The 22,758-nt window shown below is 35.8% G+C and overlaps 3 protein-coding genes across 4 annotated transcripts; all 3 read left to right on the top strand.

Annotated features, from left to right (window-relative positions):
- The first annotated feature begins 193 nt into the window (after nt 1–193).
- On the top strand, nt 194–6,378 carry LOC140766632 (uncharacterized). 2 transcript variants are annotated; one of them, XM_073106127.1, is made up of 8 exons: nt 194–859; nt 2,050–2,214; nt 2,411–2,506; nt 2,592–2,690; nt 3,740–3,841; nt 4,425–4,562; nt 4,646–4,936; nt 5,713–6,378. In XM_073106127.1, exons 1-8 carry the CDS (start codon nt 362–364, stop codon nt 6,001–6,003), a joined length of 1,680 nt encoding a protein of 559 aa, XP_072962228.1. In that variant the 5' UTR covers nt 194–361; the 3' UTR covers nt 6,004–6,378. The 2 variants fall into 2 exon arrangements, with proteins under 2 accessions (XP_072962228.1, XP_072962227.1); XM_073106126.1 differs by having other exon boundaries at nt 210–859; nt 4,646–4,942.
- Nucleotides 6,379–7,711: 1,333 nt separating this feature from the next.
- On the top strand, nt 7,712–9,024 carry LOC140767727 (chlorophyll a-b binding protein 8, chloroplastic). The gene is made up of 3 exons (XM_073107737.1): nt 7,712–8,000; nt 8,078–8,139; nt 8,232–9,024. Exons 1-3 carry the CDS (start codon nt 7,854–7,856, stop codon nt 8,845–8,847), a joined length of 825 nt encoding a protein of 274 aa, XP_072963838.1. The 5' UTR covers nt 7,712–7,853; the 3' UTR covers nt 8,848–9,024.
- Nucleotides 9,025–10,565: 1,541 nt separating this feature from the next.
- LOC140767194 (ultraviolet-B receptor UVR8) lies at nt 10,566–20,700 on the top strand. The gene is made up of 4 exons (XM_073107022.1): nt 10,566–10,956; nt 18,278–18,494; nt 19,193–19,502; nt 19,880–20,700. Exons 1-4 carry the CDS (start codon nt 10,631–10,633, stop codon nt 20,359–20,361), a joined length of 1,335 nt encoding a protein of 444 aa, XP_072963123.1. The 5' UTR covers nt 10,566–10,630; the 3' UTR covers nt 20,362–20,700.
- The last annotated feature ends 2,058 nt before the right edge of the window (nt 20,701–22,758 follow it).

Below are 22,758 nucleotides of genomic sequence, written 5' to 3' on the forward strand. Positions count from 1 at the left end.
AAGCAATTAAAGAATGGTGCCGTCTTAGTCATTCTCCCCAATTTCCAGGGTAATTTTGTCCTCGAAAAATCCCACTGCCTATATCTTTACTCCCAGTTTTGTTAAACCGCGCATCCCCTTTTGTAGAATGAATAATAGTAGCACATTAGCACCTGAGAAAGTGGCGTGGATATTTTGAATAAGGGAGTATATTTATCATAATTAATTTTGTACGTTGTTGCTCAAATCTTCGACCCTTCCGCCCACTTCCTCCTCCAAATCAAATTGAAAAAAACCCCAAAAATGTTCGATTCATACCAAGAGGGCAACCCCGATTTCGAGCTGTGGAAACCCTAGTTGTCCCTCCGATTCCTCGCCGGAGATGGCCGCGGCCGCCTTCCGATCGACGACTAGGAAGTCTGTCCGCGGCGGCGCCGACGAGGATGCCGGTTCTTCCACCCGCAGCGGCGGTGGGGTCCACCGCCGGTCGAGGAGCCTAAGCCGATTCCCGCCTCCGGCGCCGGAGTCCGACGAGTTCCCGACGCCGAGGGGGAGGTTTGTGAACAAGGTGAGGGGCTCCGGGTCCCCGGAGATCAGCCTCGACGATCTCGCCGATGAGTTCTTCCGGGCGAGGGCGGAGTCCGATGGGGAGGAGGACGGCGCTGGTGGGAGGTTGCCGGCGAACGGAAGGTCGACTCGCCGGAGTTCCGGCGCGGGGTATGCGATGGAAACGGAAGCCTCGAGACGGCGGGGAAGGTCGGTATCAAGGCCGCCGCCTGATCGCCGGGGCGTGACGGCGAACGGCATAGTTTCAAACGGTGGTGCTCCGCGGAGGCAGCGGTATTCTTCAGTTGATCCACACCGGTTTATCAATTCTGAGGTAACTTATCTACAAAGTCGCCAATTTTGAAAGCTCTTTTCTATTTCTTTTTTTTTTTTAATTAAATATTGATTATTTCAGATAAATTGGAGTTCTTTCATACTTAGTTGTTATCTTACTCTGCAGAATGTGTTTTCTTTTATAGATCAGGTCACAAGGTTAACTTGTGATAGTGAGAACGTAGTCTACTTGTCATCGATATTATTTTTGTGAATGTGTGCCAATTTTGAGAATGTTTTATCGATGACCTAGACAACTATAGATTCCATTAGGTCCTTATGATTGGAGTACATCGTGCGAGAAACATTTAGGATGAATTGATGAAAATTCAAGGTTCATCTATATAGCTGTGTACATATGAAGAAATAAATAAACAGATACCAAGGGGATGGTCAACAATAAACTCATTTATGGTGGATATCCAGATGTCAACGGATATAGATTATCAAATTATTAGGTCATATACGATGCTTATTTCTCGTTTAAGTCTCTTTAACTTGTACTTAAGATTATTGCAGTCTCCTGCTAACATGTGAAAGCATGATAGTGTCCAATAATCTTGAAGTAGAATGTATATTTTGCAAGCTTTTATGAAGGTTTTGTAATATCTGAATGCATGTCGTCACCCAACAATCTGTTGCAAACTGCAGAAAGAATGCATTGTTGTCTTAACGAAACTTCTTATTTGTGTGGCTTTCAAATGGTGGTAGACATTTTAGAGCTTTATATTGTTGGACACATTAAGAACCAATGTATCTTCGACGGTACATAGGAAAGCTTAGTAAGTATGACTGCCAGAGAAACCCTTCTCAAGAACATTTGCTAGGATATATTTTATATGGAAAAGATGGTAACTTAGACCGAAAGGTTTCTGCAATTGTTGGTATTCATTGCTGTGTATATTTGTATACACTGTGGTCCTTAGTGTTTTTCTGTTATACACCATTTTATTTTGGATTTAGGTTTGCATCTGCTCTATGAGATGCATGGCTTCATTTAGGCCCTTTGGACCTTGCAGAGTATGTGATAACATCATGTTGTATGAGAAGGCTTCTATTCTACCAGCTTGTTATACTTATTCTGGATCAATATTCTTGTTGTCATACAATTAGTCTTCACACACTTATCACGGGTAAATTATAGCTGTGCAGCTCATGTAAGCTCTTTTTTCTTGCCTGTCTTGAACACAGAATAACTTGGATGTTTCTAATGGCTACAACACTAAGACCATGTTGAGAAGATCTGGCAAGGGAAACTTCCGACATACTGCATCACAGAAACCAACAAATACTGGCTATGCTATGAGGAGATCTATGAGTCAAAAAAATTTCTTCCTCTCACAAGATAGTTACTCAGTAATATTCTTTCTTCCTTGTAGAGCTATTCTTCAGAAAAGTTTAAAGTTGGCCATGTTTGTTTGTACACTCACACATATATGTTTGTGTGCATGTGTAATTTGCTTATTCTGTTTGTGTGTCTTGTTTCCTTGTTTCCTTGTATCCTTATACATGAATGTGTAGTTATCTGCAAAATTTTCCCTTTCTTTTATAGAGCCATTCTTCACTAACTGATGATGAAGCTCGGGATGTTCTCTCAAATCAAAACAGAAATGAAAGGACAATTCAGGCAGTTTACGCTCAGGAGAAGGTTGGTTTACTAATTAGTTGCTAGTTCTTAACCTGATAGTTTTATTTGGTTTTCTGCCATTTTCTTATGCCATTGCATTTCTCAGGAGCATCCCGTAGGTGATGGGGAGGGGGTTGAACTCTATGAAGTGATGCGAAAGGAAGTGAGACATGCAGTTGAAGAGATCAGGAAGGAACTTGAAAAGGTCTTTCAACTTTTGCCAAATCTGTCTCAACTTTAATTTGTTCTTTTCGCCTTGAGTTTATGTAGTTGTATGTTGACGTTTTAAGTTTTAACTAACTGTTGTTATTTGAGAAGATCATTAAAAAATGTGGGGATCTAGCTAATCCTTGAGAGGGAGCAAAGAAAAGAAGAGTTATTTGAGAAATCTCTTGAGGTTTTGATATTCATTGCTAAGTTCTATTATAGGTGATCTATTGGACCATAGTCAATGGTTTAAATATAAATTTTGGTACATTCATTTTTCTTTAGCGAGTAGCGGTTATACACTAAAACTATGATTGGTACAGCTGATTCTTGTAACAGTAGTCTAGTCTGCTGCTTCTGAATCTAACTAGTTTTTTATGGGAAATACAAAATATTCTTGATTAAGTGTCATTTGTTTTGCTGTAATATGGAATGCCAACTCAATTTATGATACACTTAGAGAACTTACTCAAATCACTATTTGAAATTAAACTTACAGTCAACTAATCTTATAGTGTCTTTTCTCAACAATTTTTCTGCAAATAAGTCGGTTGACTGGGACGGAAGTGATGAGTCAGTTGAATTCTTCTTAATAACAAAGAAACAATGTTTTCAGTATCTCTGGTCATGATCTTTAATGAGACAACCTATACTTGAGCAAAATGCGACATTTTTAAACATTATGGCTATGGTTTTGACACAGACATTCCCCTTATTATTATTTTGTCTTGTATCAATGTAATAGAAGGGTGAAAAGAAATAACTGTTGTAAGTTACAAATGAGGAACTCATCCTAATTCCTTTAACATTCCCTCTTTCACTTACTTTAATTCATTTTAGATACTGTCACTTAATTTTATCTTTAATGATGTAAAGCCATATACTTTTGTCCATTCAATATGTTTATGCCAACAATTAACTTTACAAGCTTTACTGAACATTCTTAGTATGATGATCTATCTGTACTTAGTTCCTATTTATGTTAGACATGAAAAACCCCATGATTTTTTTAATCGTTAACACTTTGAGTATTCTTACTTTATACAGGTCTCAGGGAAAGCTGAGCCAACTAAGGTTGGCAATAATGACATACAGCCGGTCAAAGTTATTTCGGAGCTCAGGAGAAATTACACCAGCAAATTGGAAGAGGTCTGAACAAGATAGTTCCTTTTGATTGTTTGAGAGAAAATCTCCAAAGTTCTTTTATGACCTGTCAGGATCTTTCTGAAAATTCAGAACATTATGTTTGTTTCTCCAACCTCTTGTGGCATACACGCTCAACATGTCTCTCTCTCTTGAAAACCTTCCATCATTGATAAATGAGAGATTGCTTGATATGCCAAAAGTTCTTGACACTATATACTTATGCCATCCTCATGTTTCAATTCATTTGTTCTGTAACTTATGGAGTATCAGAATTTATGAGGTGCCCTTGTCTCTTATTCAGTATGCCAGACTGGGCATGATCTTCTGTCATCTGTGAGTCATGAATTCATATAAATTATTTATCTGGCCCTGATTTATGATGCTCCTCTTTTGTCAATCAGCTTATTATACTTTTGCAGACTTTGATTGTTTTGGTCACATATAATTCAATATTTATTGTTACCATAGTTTAATGCGCTGTCTGCTGGAATATGATAATCTATGTGGATTATTTTGTATTAGCTTCTTCTCTGGATATCTCTTCTGCTTTAATGCATTATTATGATGTATTCCCATATATTTTCAGTCAGAGAGGCGCAAGCAGGAATTATTAGCTGAGTTAGCCGCAGAAGAACAGCGAGGTCAGGAGCTCACTAAAATAGTTAAAGATTTGCTTCCTTCAGCCCAAAAAGCTGCACCAGACAGACAAGCACGGTCCAGTAGAGTAAGTTTGCACTGTTTACAACATCCTATATCAGCACTCTTGTGCTCATGTGGTTAGAGGTTAAAAGTTGATTCATATCCCAGAGAAGCAGAGATAGGACAAGGGTGTCTAAACATTTGACTGAAGAGGCAGAGAGATACTTTGAAGATTTTCTTTCAAATGTTGAGGATACTGATCTTTCTTCTTTTGATGGAGAAAGAAGTGACGCTAGTTCAACCAGAAGAGATGCTGCAATACGTACTCTACCAGAAGCACATGTAGATCTGACAAAAGTTGCTTCTCTGCCTGCTGAGACAGATGGTGTTGTCCTCCCATGGTTGCAATGGGAAACTAGCAATGATACATCACGCTCTCCAAGCAGAGCTAAGATGGAGGTGATGGTAATACCCCGAAACAATTTGTTTTCTGCAGCAAAGGTTTTTATTCATTTGTTATATTTTCTCTTTAACTTATTTCCTATCATAGTTCTTTAAGATGTGATGGTTTGATGATTGGCCTTAAGTGTGTACTTGTCTGAACTGTGTTGAGAGTTCTCTCTGACATTTTGTTGTTCTAATTTGGCTACACCAACCCACTGAACTCTAGCCCATTTTCACATAGACCCCATTATTATTATTATTATTATTGACAATTTGAGCATTTGACCTCCTCAACTATCTTATATCTCCCACTGCTCCTAATGGTGTTAACAGAAAATGTCAAATGATCATCTTAACCTCCATTTTTCTCTTTTTTTTTTCCCTAAAATAAAGGTAACATAGTCTCTAGAGATTCAAAGACTCAAAACTTGATCACGACATTCCTTTTAACAGAAAAATCTAATGAATAATTAGATGAAGTATTTTAGATGTTTTACATAGTTAAGGGGTCAATGTGTCAGAAAAAACAAATGAGGGAGTCTAAAAAAAAAGAGCAATAGTTCATCTGTTATTGTAGTACCACTGCATACCAGGTATCATACCTGTACATACTATCATATTGTGTTGACTATTATGTTGGATGGGGATGAATAGCTGATTTGTTGCTTGTTATACAATATTATTGAGTAATCTCATTGATCTTATAACTCACTGTAGCTTTTTGATGCAGTAAGCTATCTTTCCTTACACTGTATATTGATAGTATTTCATGATTTAAAAAAAAAATGCAGGAAGGAAATGCTGCATGCAGTGAGAGCAATCACATAACAAGCAGCCGTGGGAGTTGGAGCCCTGAAGGCAATGATAGTTCTTCTTTTTCTAGGAAGAAAACAGAAAGCAAGTTAGGAGAAGTAGGAAGCCCCCGCAGCAGTTCTTCTCTTGCTAGGATTAAAGGTTCTTCGTTTCATATGGATGACTACATGCACTTGAACAGAAGTGAAGATCTCCTCTTTGAGAGACTGAGGCAGAGGCAACGAATAGACTCAGGCGGCCTAATTTTATGTGAAAGAATGCTGATGTAGATTCTCAAGATGTCTTTAGCTTATGTAGGTTCTTCATTTTGTATGGATGGCTACCTGCACTTGAAAAAGTGGCAAAGATCTTCTTTCTGAGAGATTGTGAGGCAGTGGCGGGGACAAAGAATAGACAGCCTAATTTTATGTGAAAGAATGCTGATATAGATGCTCAGGAGGCCTTTAAGGAATAACAGTGGTGTAGATATGTGCAAACTATATGCTTCAATCTCTTTCTAGTTATAGCTTTTATGTTCAGATTTTCCTTATTTGCGAGTACAATTATTTCTTATGTTCCTAGAATCCTGCATCCAAATGTTGCAGTAGGATTTTTTGTTTGTGCTTATGCACTATATATAGCTTAATAAACATCATCTTTCCCAATATCATGAATTTTCTGTAACTAGGGCTGCTTAGCTCCATTAACCAATTTTTGAAATTTTCAATAAATCAATTTACCTAAGAGATTATTGCTGAACTATAGGACAGGGAAACACAACATTGTAGTTTTGTGCATGTGAAATGGAATAGAAAACATGCTGGATTTTTATTGTTTCTTGAATTGCTCTTGAAAGTTTGCAATGCAGTGCTTATATCAACCCTTGAGTAATGTTTTTGGATTGAAGCTTAAAATTCTATTGAATGCTAAAGTTGTTACTATTATTATTATTATCAGTGGCATAGAAGGTGTAGTTATTATTGCAACAAGTAGGACCACTCAATTGTTATGATTCTAATACAGTTGTCCCTAGCATATGCTGTGATAAGCAATGTGATGATTTCTTATACTCACAAATGCATTGATCTTTAGCTGGAGATGCAACAGCATTAATCTTTAGGATAGTTCTACAATTTGTGAATTTATTTATTATGTGCAGTGTAACTAGGACTAATTATAGTTCAGATTACCACTATGCTTTTTATTTTCTGAAAATATATTAAATTAACCAATCTTAATTTCAACATTTCAATATGTTACATACTTCATGAGCACATTTAGTTATATATATATATATATATGAGAAAATATAATTTACATCCATTTGAATGGGCCAAAAATTTGAAGTACCTCCACTTTTGTACAATTGTCTCATAAACATTAATTTTAATACAAAAGAATTAAAATGCCCTATTATTTTATCAGAAAATTAGGATTTTTTTGGGGGTGAAACTTCTTGCCTTATGCTTAAGCTTATTCCATCACAATCTTTTTCATTTTTACATTTTGGACATTGGAAATCTTTTAAAAAAATAATATAAAGAACAAAATGAGAAAAAAAAAATAGTTTTAATGAAAAATTACTGTTACCACTAGTTTTACATGGAAAAATTAAAGGTTACATGTAAATTATAATTATAAGAACGTTTAAGTGACACAAATAAAAGTTGGGAGACTCAAAATTTTCATCTAGCCAAGATATATTTATAAGATCTAAATATTTGTCTCTAATCTCTTGCAAGGTCCACAGGAGCCACAATTCCCTTCAAAATTATCTTCTCTTCCACCACAAAGACTTGGAAAGGAAATCTAAACCAATGGGTCCACCCATCAACACCTATGGCCATGGGTGCTTCCAAATCCATGGCCACAATCAACCAAACCCCCTTATCTAGTCACCCTTGCCATGTGTCACATTCCTACTGGGTCCCTAGATCTCCCAAGAATCCACCTCATATCTGATTTAGATTTCCTTGCCCCCACTGCTCTCTCAGAATCCATCCATATTTGCTCCTCTTTTCTTGGTTCCTCTTCACACAAGAGAGAGTACATCCTGTACTTTGTTTAGCATCAAGAGGAGAGAGGAGGAGTTGGAGGAGGAAAGAAAGAAAGAAAGAAAGGAAGAAAGAAAGAAAAGCTAATGGCAAGCCAAGCTCTTCTCTCTTCCATGGAGGCTGGGAGACAACTCCTAGGAGGGAGACCACTGCACTCAAATGCCAGTAGATCCATTGGGTCTCCAAGAAGGACCTCCTTTGTTGTGAGAGCAGCCTCCACACCTCCTGCCAAGGTTAATTTTCTTCCAACCAGTCTAATTCATTTCTAATATGGAAAGAAAAAATGATTAAATTGAATGATTTCTTTCAGCAAGGTGCAGACAGGCAGCTATGGTTTGCATCCAAACAGTCTCTCACTTACTTAGATGGAAGGTAATAACTGTTACATCTACAGTCACTTGCATGGTGGCAAAAGTTATATATACTAGACTTACGTGACATAATAATTGTGGTTAAATTTGCAGCCTACCTGGTGACTTTGGATTTGACCCATTGGGCCTGTCGGACCCCGAGGGGACCGGAGGGTTCATCGAGCCCAGATGGCTTGCCTACGGTGAGATCATCAACGGACGGTTTGCGATGCTCGGTGCGGCAGGTGCGATCGCACCGGAGATCTTCGGCAAACTCGGTCTAATTCCGGCCGAGACGGCCCTGCCGTGGTTCAAGACCGGTGTCATCCCCCCGGCCGGAACTTATAACTATTGGGCCGACTCGTACACCCTGTTTGTGCTTGAGATGGCCCTAATGGGCTTCGCCGAGCACCGTCGGTTCCAGGACTGGGCCAAGCCTGGGTCCATGGGGAAGCAGTACTTTTTAGGGTTCGAGAAGTTCTTAGGCGGGTCCGGAGACCCGGCGTACCCCGGCGGGCCACTATTCAACCCGTTGGGCTTTGGGAAGGATGAGAAGTCCATGAAGGAGTTGAAGCTGAAGGAGGTGAAGAATGGGAGGCTGGCCATGTTGGCCATCTTGGGCTACTTTGTGCAGGGATTGGTGACTGGGGTGGGGCCCTACCAGAACCTGCTGGACCACCTGGCTGACCCAGTCAACAACAATGTCTTGACCAGCCTCAAGTTCCACTAGGGTTAGGTTTTGATGAGAGTGGTTGTGGTGGTTGGTCTTTTCCCTGCCTCTCTCTCCCTCTCTCTCTCCCTCTCTCTCTCCCTTTCTCTCTCCCCCTCTTGTACCATATTGTTGTTAAGATAATGTAACTGGGTTATATTGTCTATGATATGAGAAATCTTTTGAGCCCTCTGATTATGGAGCTATGGTTATGCACTCCCTCTCTTTGTTAATTACAACCTTTTCATTAATTAGTGACAATAAAAGATGAGAAATATAACCTAATAGAACTTCAGTGAGAGATTATTTACCATTTGAATTCACCTCAGAGCTTACCTATTATAAATTTACCAGAATTTTATTAAGAAAACAGGTAAGCTGGCTGTTGGGCTTCTTAGTTTCCTTTGCTTTCAATCGGTTATAGAGACAAAATGGATTCTCTAATCTATATTTTATGTCACAAACCATACTCTGTATTATAAGTCATCCTACAATATATATATATATATATATGTGTGTGTGTGTGTGTATTTTGCGTGTATAATCTTAAAACATTACTTATCTGTGTGTATATCTCTTTAAAATTGATATTTAGATGTACATTTCTTAAAATATGTATTTGGTTGCATAGATACCATTCGATTACTTTCTAATAAATATTAGATTAAGTCTCAATAATTTAATATAAAAAAAAGAGTTCGATTGGAGATGCTCTTAGGGATATTCATGTAAAAAATAAAGGTAAACCGTATATTTTAAGGAGTATATGTCTAAATACCAATATTGGAATATATGCATAAACCCTTAACAAGAAAAAAAGAAATTTGAAAAAACACAATAAGATTTTCTTTTTGTCATTCAGAAATGTTTTTGGTTTTATTTTTATTTTTTCTTTCTAAGTTTGTCCTTCTGCCATTTAGTTTCATTAAATATTAATGGGAGAATGTAAAAATAGAGAGAAGTGACTCATACTCTTTTTCTTCTCTAATTAATATTTTATTTTATTAATTAAAGAACGATTAATCTTACTAATGTACTAATTATTTTATTACTATCTCTGATTAATTTTTTACTTTATTAATTAAAAAATTATTAGAGAGATTTATATATAAAAGAAAGAAGAATTAAGAGATGGAAGAAGAAACAGCAACAAAAGAAAAGGAGGAGGAGGAGAGAAGAAGAAGAAACTACAGTAAAGAAGAAGATAAAAAGGAAGCGGTAAAAAAGAAGAAGAAGAAGGAATTACAGTAAATAATAATAACTTTTACAAATATATTGATAACTTTTATTGTTTGACCTTTAATTAATGTTATTATATACTTCATAATTATAATTTAGATGAAAACTAATAATAATTATGTAGAGTTATAAGTTTGGTTATTTAACTAATTTAATTATTTTACTACTATTTTTATTAATATTTTATTTTATTAATTAAAGAGCGATAAGAAAAATTTGTATAAAAATGAACATTCGGTTTAAATAAAAATGAAAAAAAAATTATGCTGGAGTGACAATTGAAAAATCTAACAGTGTTTTTTTTTTCTTCAAATTTTGGTGCAAATTTCCAAAAAAATAAAAAAATAAAATAAAAACAGTGAGGTAATTTCTGAATATTTTTAGGCCGAATGACAAATAGTGATAAGCAGGGTGTGAACTGTAAAAAAGCTAAAATTATAAATTATAGGGTATTACATGTAAGTTTTCTTTGCCCTTTTCGTCCCTCAGGTGCATCGCACGTGACTCTCTCCCTCCTACTTCGACCCCGGAGTACCAAAAACATCCCTCCCTTCTACTTCCCCCGATGCCTTCGTTCCCGAGGATTTCATCACTTCGTCGCCTTCTTCCTCCTCCCCTTCTCCTCAACTTCACCCTTCGATCCTTCTCCTCGTTGGATTCTCCCAAGGTGGGCTCGGTTTGGAGCTTCGGGGATAACAGCAATGGTGCCGTGGGCCTCCCTTCCCCTCTCCTCGACGCCTACGAGCCCACCGAGCTCTCATCTCTACCCTCCTCGGTCGTATCCGTCTCCGCCGGCCACTACCACTCTCTCGCCGTCACCGCTGATGGGGAGGTCTGGGCGTGGGGAAGGAACGAGGAGGGACAGCTCGGGCGAGGAATTGCGACGCCAAGGTCGTTCCTTTTTTAGATTTTGGATTGATCATATCCTTTTGGGTGATCCCAAGTTCTTGATTGGAGGAATAACTGATATGCTTGTAGATGAATTTTTCCATGTTCTGATTCTTAGAACTTGTATTTTTGCGTAAAATTTGAAATCTAACATCTTTGGTTGCATGTTCGCTTCTTTTGTCTAAGCTTATGCATTCAGTAGACTTTCTCTAAAATTATCTAACTAGTATACATTCTTTAGTTTCCATACAAATGGAATGCAAAGATCTCTTCTAGGGTATATTAGACATTTTTTGGATTTATAACATTTTAGTAATATATATAATTTTAATATCGGGTTTGAAGTATTTGTAGGAGGAAATTAAAAGTGGAGATTAATGAAAATCAAATGGCTAGGCACTTGCAACGGTCAGGCGAAGGTAAATCTATCTCTTGAACAAATTTGCCGTCTACTTGTTGCGACTGGAAATTACGAAGGCAATTTGTTCTTGGGATACAAGACCGTCACGTATCAAGGTGCAACTCGCAAAATTGAACCTTGATCGGAACTAGAGTTAATTGTAACAAAGCAAGCACTTAGATCTGAAAAAATTACACCAAAACAACAACACCATCTTCTATTTATAGAAAATGAAAGGACACTAACTAAAAGATGCGAGTAGTTATATAACTAAAAAATAGTTATGGTAGTTATATAACTAAAAATTAGTTATGGTAGTTATATAACTAAAAAGTAATTAGATAACTAAAAAGTAGTTATGGAAGTTAAATAACTAACAAATAGTTATAATTATGAAAAGGTGTCTAATCAAAATATTTATTCACAAAATTATTTATTTTAAAATAACACTATAGAAATATTAATATTTCTAACAATCCCCCACTTATTTTAAAATAAATAACAATAACTTTGATTTCAAATATGCTTGCTGTTATACAAAGATATTGATACATAAGTGAAAATACCGTATGGTTTGAATTTTCACGTAGTGTAAAATTCTCAAAGTTATATCAGAATGTTAATAGACATAAAGTCCTTGAATTAACAAACTTTACGACACAACCGGAGAATTCACACATATCTTTATCAGAATCTCAATGTTCTTCCCAGCCGCGCATTAATGGCCATACGCTGATCCCGACTTCATGAGTGTGCTAGGAGTTGACCAAACTCCGACATAAGCGGCCTGACTTCGCACTCACATAGGTAGAGTTCTTCTAGGTGCTCCTGTAGATTAAATACACCTATTATACGAACCCATTAAGAGTTTAACTCAACCTCACATGTTCATTACAGGAACATAGCACTTACCAAATAATTTCTGAGTAGGTCCAAATAGTGTGCTATATCATCACCCTCCAGATTTGTTTTTCCCTTTGAACCTAGAGCATGAAAATCCATGGTTTAGGTAGGGTTGCCATCTTTTGGTGATATTATTCAACTGGTCTAAGACCCATCTCACAAGATGTTTTTCTAATTAGATCCTTGTTAAGGCCTTTAGTCAAAGGATCCGCTAAATTTGTGCACGATCGAATGTAATCCACGGTGATTACTTCATCTTCTAATAGCTGTCTCACAGAATTATGTCTAAGACGTATATGTCTCGACTTTCCATTATATGATTTGCTATATACCCGTGACAAAGTGGCTTGACTATCACAATGAATTGAAATAGGAGGCATAGGATTTGGCCATATTGGCAAATCAATTAAAAAATCTTTTAACCACTCAGCCTCTTTGCCTGCTGCTCCCAAAGCCACTAACTCAGACTCCATAGTAGAATGAGTTATACAAGTCTGCTTTTTGGATCCCCAAGAAATAGCAGCACCACCAAGAGTGAAAATCCACCCACTCGTAGATTTAGAACCATCATTTACACAGTTCCAGTTTGCATCACTATACCCTTCAATAACAGATGGATTTCCTCCATAGTATAGTGCAAACGATTTAGTTCCTTCCAAATATCCTAGTACAATGGATATTACTTTCCAATGTTCAAAATTAGGATAACTAGTGTATCGACTCAATTTGCCTACGGCAAAAGCAATATCTGGACGTGTGCAATGCATTGCATACATCAAACTTCCAATAACCCTTGAGTATTCAAGTTGTGATACACATCGATTTTTATCAATATCAAGCTTCAAATTTGGATTATAAGGAACTCTTGAAACTTTATTAAACAAATGAGAAAATTTCTTTAGAATTTTGTCAACATAATGACTTTGTGACAATGCAAGAGAGTTTTCGATTCTGTGTATTTTCATACCAAGAATAGTATTTGCAATACCCAAATCTTTCATATCAAAGTGAGATGATAAGAAATTTTTAGTCATATTAATACATAAGTCACTCTTGCTAAAAATAAGCATATCATCCACGTATAAGCATATGATCACAATGTCATTATCAATCATCTTATAATAGATGCATCTGTCCGCCTCATTTGACCGGAATCCATTAGAAAGCAAAACATTGTCAAATCTCTCATGCCATTGCTTAGGAGCTTGTTTTAGACCATATAATGATCTAACCAATTTGCATACTTTATTTTCTTGGCCTTGTAAAATGAAACCTTCTGGTTGATCCATATAAACTTCTTCATCCAAATAACCAATCAAAAATGCTGCTTTCACATCCATTTGATGGATTTTGAAGTTATATATTGACGCTAATGAAATCAATATTCTAATCGAAGATATCCTAGCCACGGGGGCATAGGTATCAAAATAATCAATGCCTTTAAATTGTCTAAACCCTTTGGCTACCAATCTAGCCTTATACTTATTAATAGATCCATCAGATTTAAGCTTTCGCTTAAATATCCATTTACATCCAATAGGTTTAGATCCTGAAGGTAAGTCTACCAAAGTCCAAGTATTATTAGACAAAATAGACTCCATTTCATCATTGATAGCTTCCTTCCAAAAAATGGCATCTCTTGATTTCATTGCTTCATCAAAGCTAGATGGATCACTCTCCATATTAAGACAAAAACAAAATTCATTCAAAATAGAATTTGAAGTCCCTTCCACAAGGTAAGTCACAAAATCTGGACCAAAATTCGATTCTTTTCTAATTCTTTTGAATTTTCTAATTTCCACATCTTCAAAAGAATTTTCAGAAGAATCATGATCTAGAGATTTTCTTTGATTATTAAAATCAAATTCTAGAGATTTAGATTCTTTAAAGGTTTTATCCTCAAAGAATTCGGCATCCCTAGATTCAATCACAACGTTTGTATTTATCTCTAGAAAACGATATGCTTTGCTATTAGATGCATAACCAATAAAAGCACATTTAGAAGTTCTTGGCCTCAACTTCGATCTTTTCAGATCGGATAATCTAACATAAGCTAGACACCCCCACAATTTTAAATATCCTAAGTTAGGTTTTCGATTAAACCATAACTCATAAGGAGATACATTCCTTTTAGAAGGTATTCTATTAAGAATGTGTGCAGCCGTTAGGATTGCTTCACCCCAAAGATTGTCCGGAAGACAAGAATGGTCAAGCATTGCATTAACCATATCCAATAGAGTTCTATTTTTCCTTTCAGCCACACCATTTTGTTGTGGTGTATATGGAGCAGTTCTTTGATATACTATACCATTATTTTCACAAAATGCATCAAAATCATTGTTAAAGTATTCACCTCCCCTATCACTTCTAAGCATTTTTATTTTACCACCAAGGAGATTCTCAACTTCAGATTTGTATAATTTAAACTTACTAAGTGCTTCATCTTTTGTCCTTAATAAATAAACATATGTAAACTTAGAAAGGTCATCAATGAAGGTAATAAAATATCTTTTACCACCTCTCGTGAGTTTATGATTCAAGTCACAAACATCAGAGTGTATCAATTCAAGTAGAGTTGTAGAAACTCTATTTACACTATGAAATGGTTTTCTAGTTAACTTGGTTTTAACACAAGTTTCACATTTACTTCTATCATTTTGTAAATTTGAAGGAAGTAAATCCAATTTAACCATTCTTTTAACTGAATCAAAATTCACATGACCTAATCTAGCATGCCACAAAGACAAAGAGTCAACAAAATAAACAGAAGCATCATTCTTTATTAAATTTAGTTTAAACATACAATCTTCGGCATATCCTTTGCCGACAAATACGCTTTTCTTAGTTAATACAAATTTGTCCGATTCAAACACAAGCTTATAACCATGCTTAGAAAGCAAACCACCTGAAACTAGATTCTTTCGAATCTCGGGAGCATGGTATACATCAAGAAGAGTAAGAGTTTTTCTCGATGTGAACTTCAGTTCCACTGAACCCTTTCCAATTACTTTAGTAGAGGAAGAGTTACCCATATAAAGCGAAACATCGTCATTTACAAGTTCATATTTCTTGAAAAGATTTCTCTCTCCACAAATATGACGAGTCGCGCCTGTATCCACCCACCAATCAGTTTTAGATACTACCAAATTTGCCTCGGATATAACAGCAATAAGATTTTCTTCAACTTTGTTGGATTGCTGTTGCTTTTTCTTAAGAATGCGACACTCATTTTTGTAGTGTCCCTTCTTCTTACAGTAATGACATATTATATTCTTTTTGTTGCCATTCTTCTTCTCACTAGAAGGATTATCTAATCGGGATTTCTTCCCTTTCTTGTTGTCTATTTCAACAACATGGGCAACTTTTGTCATTTCTGCGGTTTCCTCGGCATTATCTCGAAGTCTTGACTCTTCCTCAATTCTGAGTTGTCGTTGAAGAGCCTCAAGAGTGAAATTATCACCCTTTCTCTTAAGAGACTTGCGGTAGTCTTTCCAACTTGGAGGTAATTTAGCGATGATAGCACCAACTTGAAGTTTCTCCTCTACAGAAATGCCTTCAGAAAGCATTTGTTGTACAATAAGCTGTAAATCATGGACTTGAGAAAGAATAGGCTTATTGTCAACCATTTTAAAATCAAAGTAATTAGAGATAAGATAGCTTTTGTTACCAGAATCTTCTGTTTTGTACTTATTCTCCAAGGCTATCCAAATCTCCTTTGCGGTCTTCATATGAGAGTACATATCAAATAAATGGTTAGTGAGGGACCCAAGAATAGTACCACGGCACAAAACATTGTCCTCATCCCATTTTTGCTTTGCGGTCTTTTCTTCTACAGTAGACTTCTCGGTCAAGACTGGACACTCCTTTTCTATTACATAACGAGTCTTCATCACCGTAAGGACAAACTCAATTTTCTCCTTCCATCGCTTATAGTTATTTCCATCAAAGCGATCAAGTTTGTCATGCGGCAACATAGATGAAAGTGCAGCATTTGAAGCAGCCATTTGAAATCACTTAGACGAAAAAATTTGTTCAAGAATTGTAGGAGGAAATTAAAAGTGGAGATTAATGAAAATCAAATGGCTAGGCACTTGCAACGGTCAGGCGAAGGTAAATCTATCTTTTGAACAAATTTGCCGTCCACTTGTTACGACTGGAAATTACGAAGGCAATTTGTTCTTGGGATACAAGACCGTCACGTATTAAGGTGCAACTCGCAAAATTGAACCTTGATCTGAACTAGAGTTAATTGTAACAAAGCAAGCACTTAGATCTGAAAAAATTACACCAAAACAACAACACCATCTTCTATTTATAGAAAATGAAAGGACACTAACTAAAAGATGCGAGTAGTTATATAACTAAAAAATAGTTATGGTAGTTATATAACTAAAAATTAGTTATGGTAGTTATATAACTAAAAAGTAATTAGATAACTAAAAAGTAGTTATGGAAGTTAAATAACTAACAAATAGTTATAATTATGAAAAGGTGTCTAATCAAAATATTTATTCACAAAATTATTTATTTTAAAATAACACTATAGAAATATTAATATTTCTAACAGTATTTACAAATTTATGTTTCTGTAGAAGAGAATAACCAAAGTGGCAGTCCTAATAAAAATGCTGAAAAGCATTTTCTTTCTAATATGTACGCCACATAAAAACACTGAAACTTTGTAAGTAATATGAAGATGTTCTAAAAAAAGAAAATGTTGAAACATTCTGCATTTTTTAAAGATTCTAAAACTTTTAGCATTTTTAATTAGTAACGGCACATAAATGCCACATTGTCTGTTTTCTCTCCCATGTGGGGAGTGAGAAATTTAGATTTGTAAATACTTTGAAAGCATTGTTGATTTTTTATGTTAAATGAAAAATGTTAGGTATATTACATCCAAATGAGTGTTATATCCCAATTATGGGGTTGACTACATCGATCCTTTCTCTTCATTCTGCTCTTATCTTGGGTACTCTCATTTTCTAATGGAATGATCAACATATCATTGTGTATTGTTAATATTATCCAAGCCTTTGTTGTTCCTATCTCTTCTAGTGCTTTCCACCTGAATTAGAGCAAATCTCCTGACAAGTTCACTAAAAATGTATTAAATCTTTATACATTTCATCAATTAATCTTTACTGTGTAATTCAACTGTTTCTTATCTTTATTTACTATAGGAAGTAAGCTGAGATGTAGAAGAGGTTACTCTTTCTAATAGATAATTTTATCTGAAAGAATCCTTCGTGGTGCACAAGGATGTTTCTGTATAGTCATGTGGCACAGTTTGTTACTTTTCTTTAATACTTAAATACAATTAAAAAGATCAAAAGGGATTAACCCACTTTTTCAATGAAGATGCAGTTTTAACAATGGAAACAACATTTGAGGAAAATGACAATTAGCTAAAGTTGTGTAAGCCTGTAAGGCCTTGATAAATGTTATTGTGCTACTAGATGAATCAGCTTGTTGCTATACATTTCGTCATCTTTTCTGTGTAATTCAACTGTTTCTTATCTTTCTTTATGAGTACAATTTTCACTTACTACAGGAAGTAAGCTGAGATGTCGAAGAGGGTACTCTTTTTAATAGATAATTTTGTCTGAAAGAATCCTTCGTGGTGCACAAAGATGTTGCTGTATAGTTACATGGCACAGTTTGTTACTTTGTTTAATACTTGAATACAATTAAAAGATCAAAAGGGATTAACCCACTTCTTCAATGAAGATGCAGTTTTAACAATAGAAACAACATTTGAGGAAAATGACAATTAGCTAAAGTTGTGTAAGCCTGTAAGGCCTTGATAAATGTCATTGTGTCTATAATAAACTTAAATCTATAAGGCAGGAGTGGAAATGAGAAAACTTTCCAGCTAGCCAGGTTAGAATCTAAAAAGCGACATAAACAGTGATTAATGGATATGATGACAGACATCTAGAGTCATAATTTCTTTTGCAATATAACGAGATGAATATATATATAAAAAATTGATTTTGCCAACTTTTTTTGGGATCACAGAGATACATGGAGTAGCCCAAAGAGGGTTATGGGGTTGGATGACGTGAAAGTTCGAGCTGCTTTTGCATCTGGTGTCGTTTCTGCAGCCATTGGGGATGATGGTTCTTTGTGGGTGTGGGGAAGATCCAAGCGTGGCCAACTTGGTCTTGGTCGAGATGTAACTGAAGCTACAAAACCTTCTAAAGTAGAAGCACTCAAGGGGTATGATATAGTGAAGGTGCTCATGCTTCCCTAAGAAATGTAATTGTACTTATTTTGAATATTCAGGTAAAGAAGCTATGTGAAAGAGAACTTGATAGTTACTATAGTAAAACTTTAAAGCGATGACATTGGAAAATTTATGCAGGACATCCACTAGTTAGTACCAAGGATTTAGGTACAGGCGGCATGCCCCATGCTGCCAGCTGGTGGGCAGATGTGTTGTTTGCTATACTTGGTACAAGCCATATGATCTCCATGCCAGACTGAGCAATCACAAGTCCATTTTGGCGCACTGCTCTGTGCTGCTTGCTATCAACATGAGCCAACTCGAAACTTAATGACTGCTTGTGGCACAGATGGGAACAAGTTCCTATATTTGGAGTTGGAACCTATTTCATGTGTTGATTATTTGACGGCATGAGATGCCTTGGTGGCACGAATGTGTCACCCAATACTTAAATCCAGCTAGTGCAATTAATATTCTCAATAATTAATATGCTCATTTGAATTTGTAAGTATAGTTTGCTACTAGTCATTAATCAAGTATCTATTCCATGCTTTATTGGAGCTGGCCATGTACGATTGTGACTTTAAGCCTCTGGATAGTTTCTAATAGAGAATTTATGTAACTCTTTTGTTCATAATTTCAATATTGAGATATTTTTTATTTGTGAGCTGAGTGATAGAATATGATACGCTTTGTATTTATGACAGGTTTCATTTGGATGGGGGCATGCAATGGCACAGACCAAGGATGGCAAACTATTTGGTTGGGGTTATTCAGAAGATGGAAGGTTAGGAAAGATGGGGCAAATATTTAGTAGACCTCTTGCTCAATCCAAAGGTACTGACAAACCAATGAAGTTCACTAATATGCTAGAAGATGTTGAGAAACTAGTTGCAGAAAAAATTGAGAAAGAGGAGAATATGCCTATCATCTGGGAACCATGTATCGTTCAGGAACTGAATCATCTTAAAGTGTCTGATGTGTCTTGTGGGCTCGATCATTCTCTGGTGCTCTGTTGTAAGTTTTCCTTTATAAAATATGCCCAACTTCCTTTCTTTGGTGGATAAGTTTGTCCATTGGCCCACCAAAACTCAAAGAAGCCTATTCATATGCTTGCATTCTTTGTAGGTAGTATTCATTTATCATTTTTCTGATTTCAAAAAGGGTTAACTATTGAGCATGCACGGCTTTATAATAACCAACTGTTAGTAGGTTGACTAATTAAAGTTACTTGATTTTGCAATCTGGGTGAGAGAATCTTATGAGAAATGTATAAGCTTGCAATCTAGTAGCAGAATTTGTAGGAAGGATTGATGGTCATGTCGTTCCAAACTGCTTGACTGCAACTTTATGTTTGTGGTTACACCTATACTTGACATTTCTCTTATTATTAGGTAATGGGACTCTATATAGCGGCGGGGACAATACATATGGCCAGTTGGGCAGGAAAGCAAAGGGATCAGAATTGCTGCCAGTTGACAGGATCTTTCATCCCCTCTCTCTCTCAGCAGGCCTTGGTCACTCTCTGGCTTTGTGCCGGATTGCATCTGAGGTTGCTGACGAAGCCACAGGAGTTGTCTCATGGGGATGGAATAGAAGCTTCCAGCTCGGACGTAAGGGTCAGGAAGATACCCCTGCATTGGTTGAGGGTCTGGTTGGAGAAAATCCAGTGTCAGTTTCAGCTGGTCGAGTTCATTCAATTGCTCTCACCTCGAAGAGAGAAGTGTGGGCATGGGGGTCTGGCCGAAATGGTCGGCTAGGATTAGGAAGCTCAATTGATGAGGTGGAGCCAGCTATTTTGGAGTGTCTCGAAGGGCAAGAGGTTCTGCAAGCAGTTTCAGGGTTCGACCATAATCTACTTCTGGTCTCTGCATAGCTAGAGTTGATCCCAGTTCTTCTGATAAGTTCTCCACATCGCAGCGTGCTTTGCTGGGAGAAATTTTGGTGTCTTTCTTGAATACTGACCATGGGAATAATTGAAGCCTTTTCACCCGAAAAGAAGAAATAATATCCAAGTCTGATTAGTTGAGGCAGCCTGGAGAACGTAGTACGGCACACCATTTTATTGTGTGGGCAATTCCTTTGACAGACCTTTCATCTTTTCCCCTTCCTTTGCTGAGTTATTGAGTTCCATGTTTTCTTGTGTTTATGTGAATAAAGAGAGAATTTATGAATCCACAACCACCTGGAAGCATTTTCTTAGAATTTCTTTTAACATATGTCTCCTTTCTCCTCATGATGTACTTGTGGGTGTTGTCTTAGGGCGAAAGTAAATAAAGGAATGCATGTGAGTAATTTTTTCTGATGCATGTCTGTGTGTTTCTTATTTCAAATCTTTAATTTAGCTTTTTAAGAGATGAAGAAAAGTGGGTTGGTTTATTATTGATCAGAGTTAGCTTACAGATTTAATCATGCTTATAATGCAGAGAATTCAATCATTCATATTTGCCAGTAACCTTTAAACTTTTCAAATGTCATTAGACCGTGGCTTTTCTATTGTATAAACTAGTTTTATTGCAAAGGATGATTCCACTTTGATCATCTAAATTATCCCTATTGTTTATATACATTGTGAGCTGTTTTATTACCCATATATACTGAACTAAGAAAAATATTTATTTATACCTTTTTAAACTAAGAAAAAATTGTAATCATACAGATCTTTAAACTAAATTACTTTTTAGTTATGGGGCTATATGTGGTTAAAAAAAAAAAAAGAAGTGTTACCTATTGCAAAATCATACTGTTAGAAATAGAAGCAATGTTTGAACAAGAGAATTGATATGAAATATATTCTATGAGGCCATTGAATTAAAAGTTTTAAGAAAAATATCATTTCATACTCTACCTTTAGATGATAGTATAGTATGTTCTATATTTTCACTATTTATAAATTAAATTGTCTATTTTGAGATTTTGCCAAAATACATCTGATTCATATCAAACCCAACATATGGCATGCTCTGTTGGCTTAAAATTTGTTTCACTTCATTACTACACATTTTCTTTTTGGTTAGAGTTGAGTCTGGTATTCTTTATTTCAATTTAGGTTTGAGAACATTTTGAAATTATCAAGCCCAGAATAAACATATGAATGCAAACATCTCAATCTATCAACTTTTGAGTTCTCGCTATCGTTGTAATCTTATCGTATAGATATATTTATTATTCGACCCTCGCATGCAACTTTTAAGTAAATTATCTAAGATTAAAATAAAAAGGGAAAGGAAAGATAAACAAAAAATTTTATGTTTGAATGAGAGCATTTTAAGTACTCTAACTTGTTATTTTCAAAGGGAGATAAATGATCAATGCTAGAAGTGATGGAAAGTAGATAAAGCATACAAACCTATGGTGGATTAATTGATAGGTATGGATAAACTTCTTAGCCCATCAATATTGAATATGTATGCATGCATGAGAACTTTGTCAAATATTCATATAGAATAAACATAAACACTAGATTCTAGGGGCAAAGTTATAATATATATATGTATATATATATATATAATTGCCAAAAGGGGATGGTGGAATCCAAAAGCTTCACTGCATACTACTTTCCTCTATCTTATCACTATAATACTATATACAAGTCCAAGAATGGCCTTCCATTCATAAAGTTCACTATATATATAGATATATTCTCACCCCCTATGACTCCTCAGCCTGTGATATTTATACTTATTAGACTCTCATGAACTGTAGTACATCTTCAAAGTAGTCTTTAATGAGTGAATGAAAACTATGCTTATGAATTTTTCTTAAAAAGAATTCATTTAATAATCATATTTTGTTTTAGAAAAAAGTAGTTATTTAATTTAATTTTTTTGTTAATATCGCTCAGAATAAAATATTTGATAGTTGAGGATATCAATTAAGAGGATGTATGGGAAGATGAGCAATACTTATTAGATTCTAGTTGTGATTGGTTCAAATTTATCAATATATATGTGTACAACCAATGATAAGTTATTGTGTATTTTGAAAGTATTACCGTATAAAAAAGAGTATTATATTTCTTTTCATAGGGGTAGTAAAATAAACGAGCTGTTCAACTAGAGTTAGGCTCGGTCGACTTGAGCCCAATTGAGCCAAGCTTAAGTAATCTTTTGAGCTCGAAATTTATTTCTTACCAACCCAGTGCCATATCGACTTAGGTCAAACTCGACTCAAAATATAGAGAGAGAGAGGAAAGGGGGGTATATTCAAGACCATTGGATCAAAGATTCAATGGCTTGTATCTTAGTTTGGTTTGATTTGAGAGTGATCTTTT

The sequence above is a fragment of the Typha angustifolia genome, chromosome 9 (assembly GCF_048772165.1).
Source record: "Typha angustifolia cultivar Huaian chromosome 9, ASM4877216v1, whole genome shotgun sequence".
Lineage (NCBI taxonomy): Eukaryota > Viridiplantae > Streptophyta > Magnoliopsida > Poales > Typhaceae > Typha > Typha angustifolia.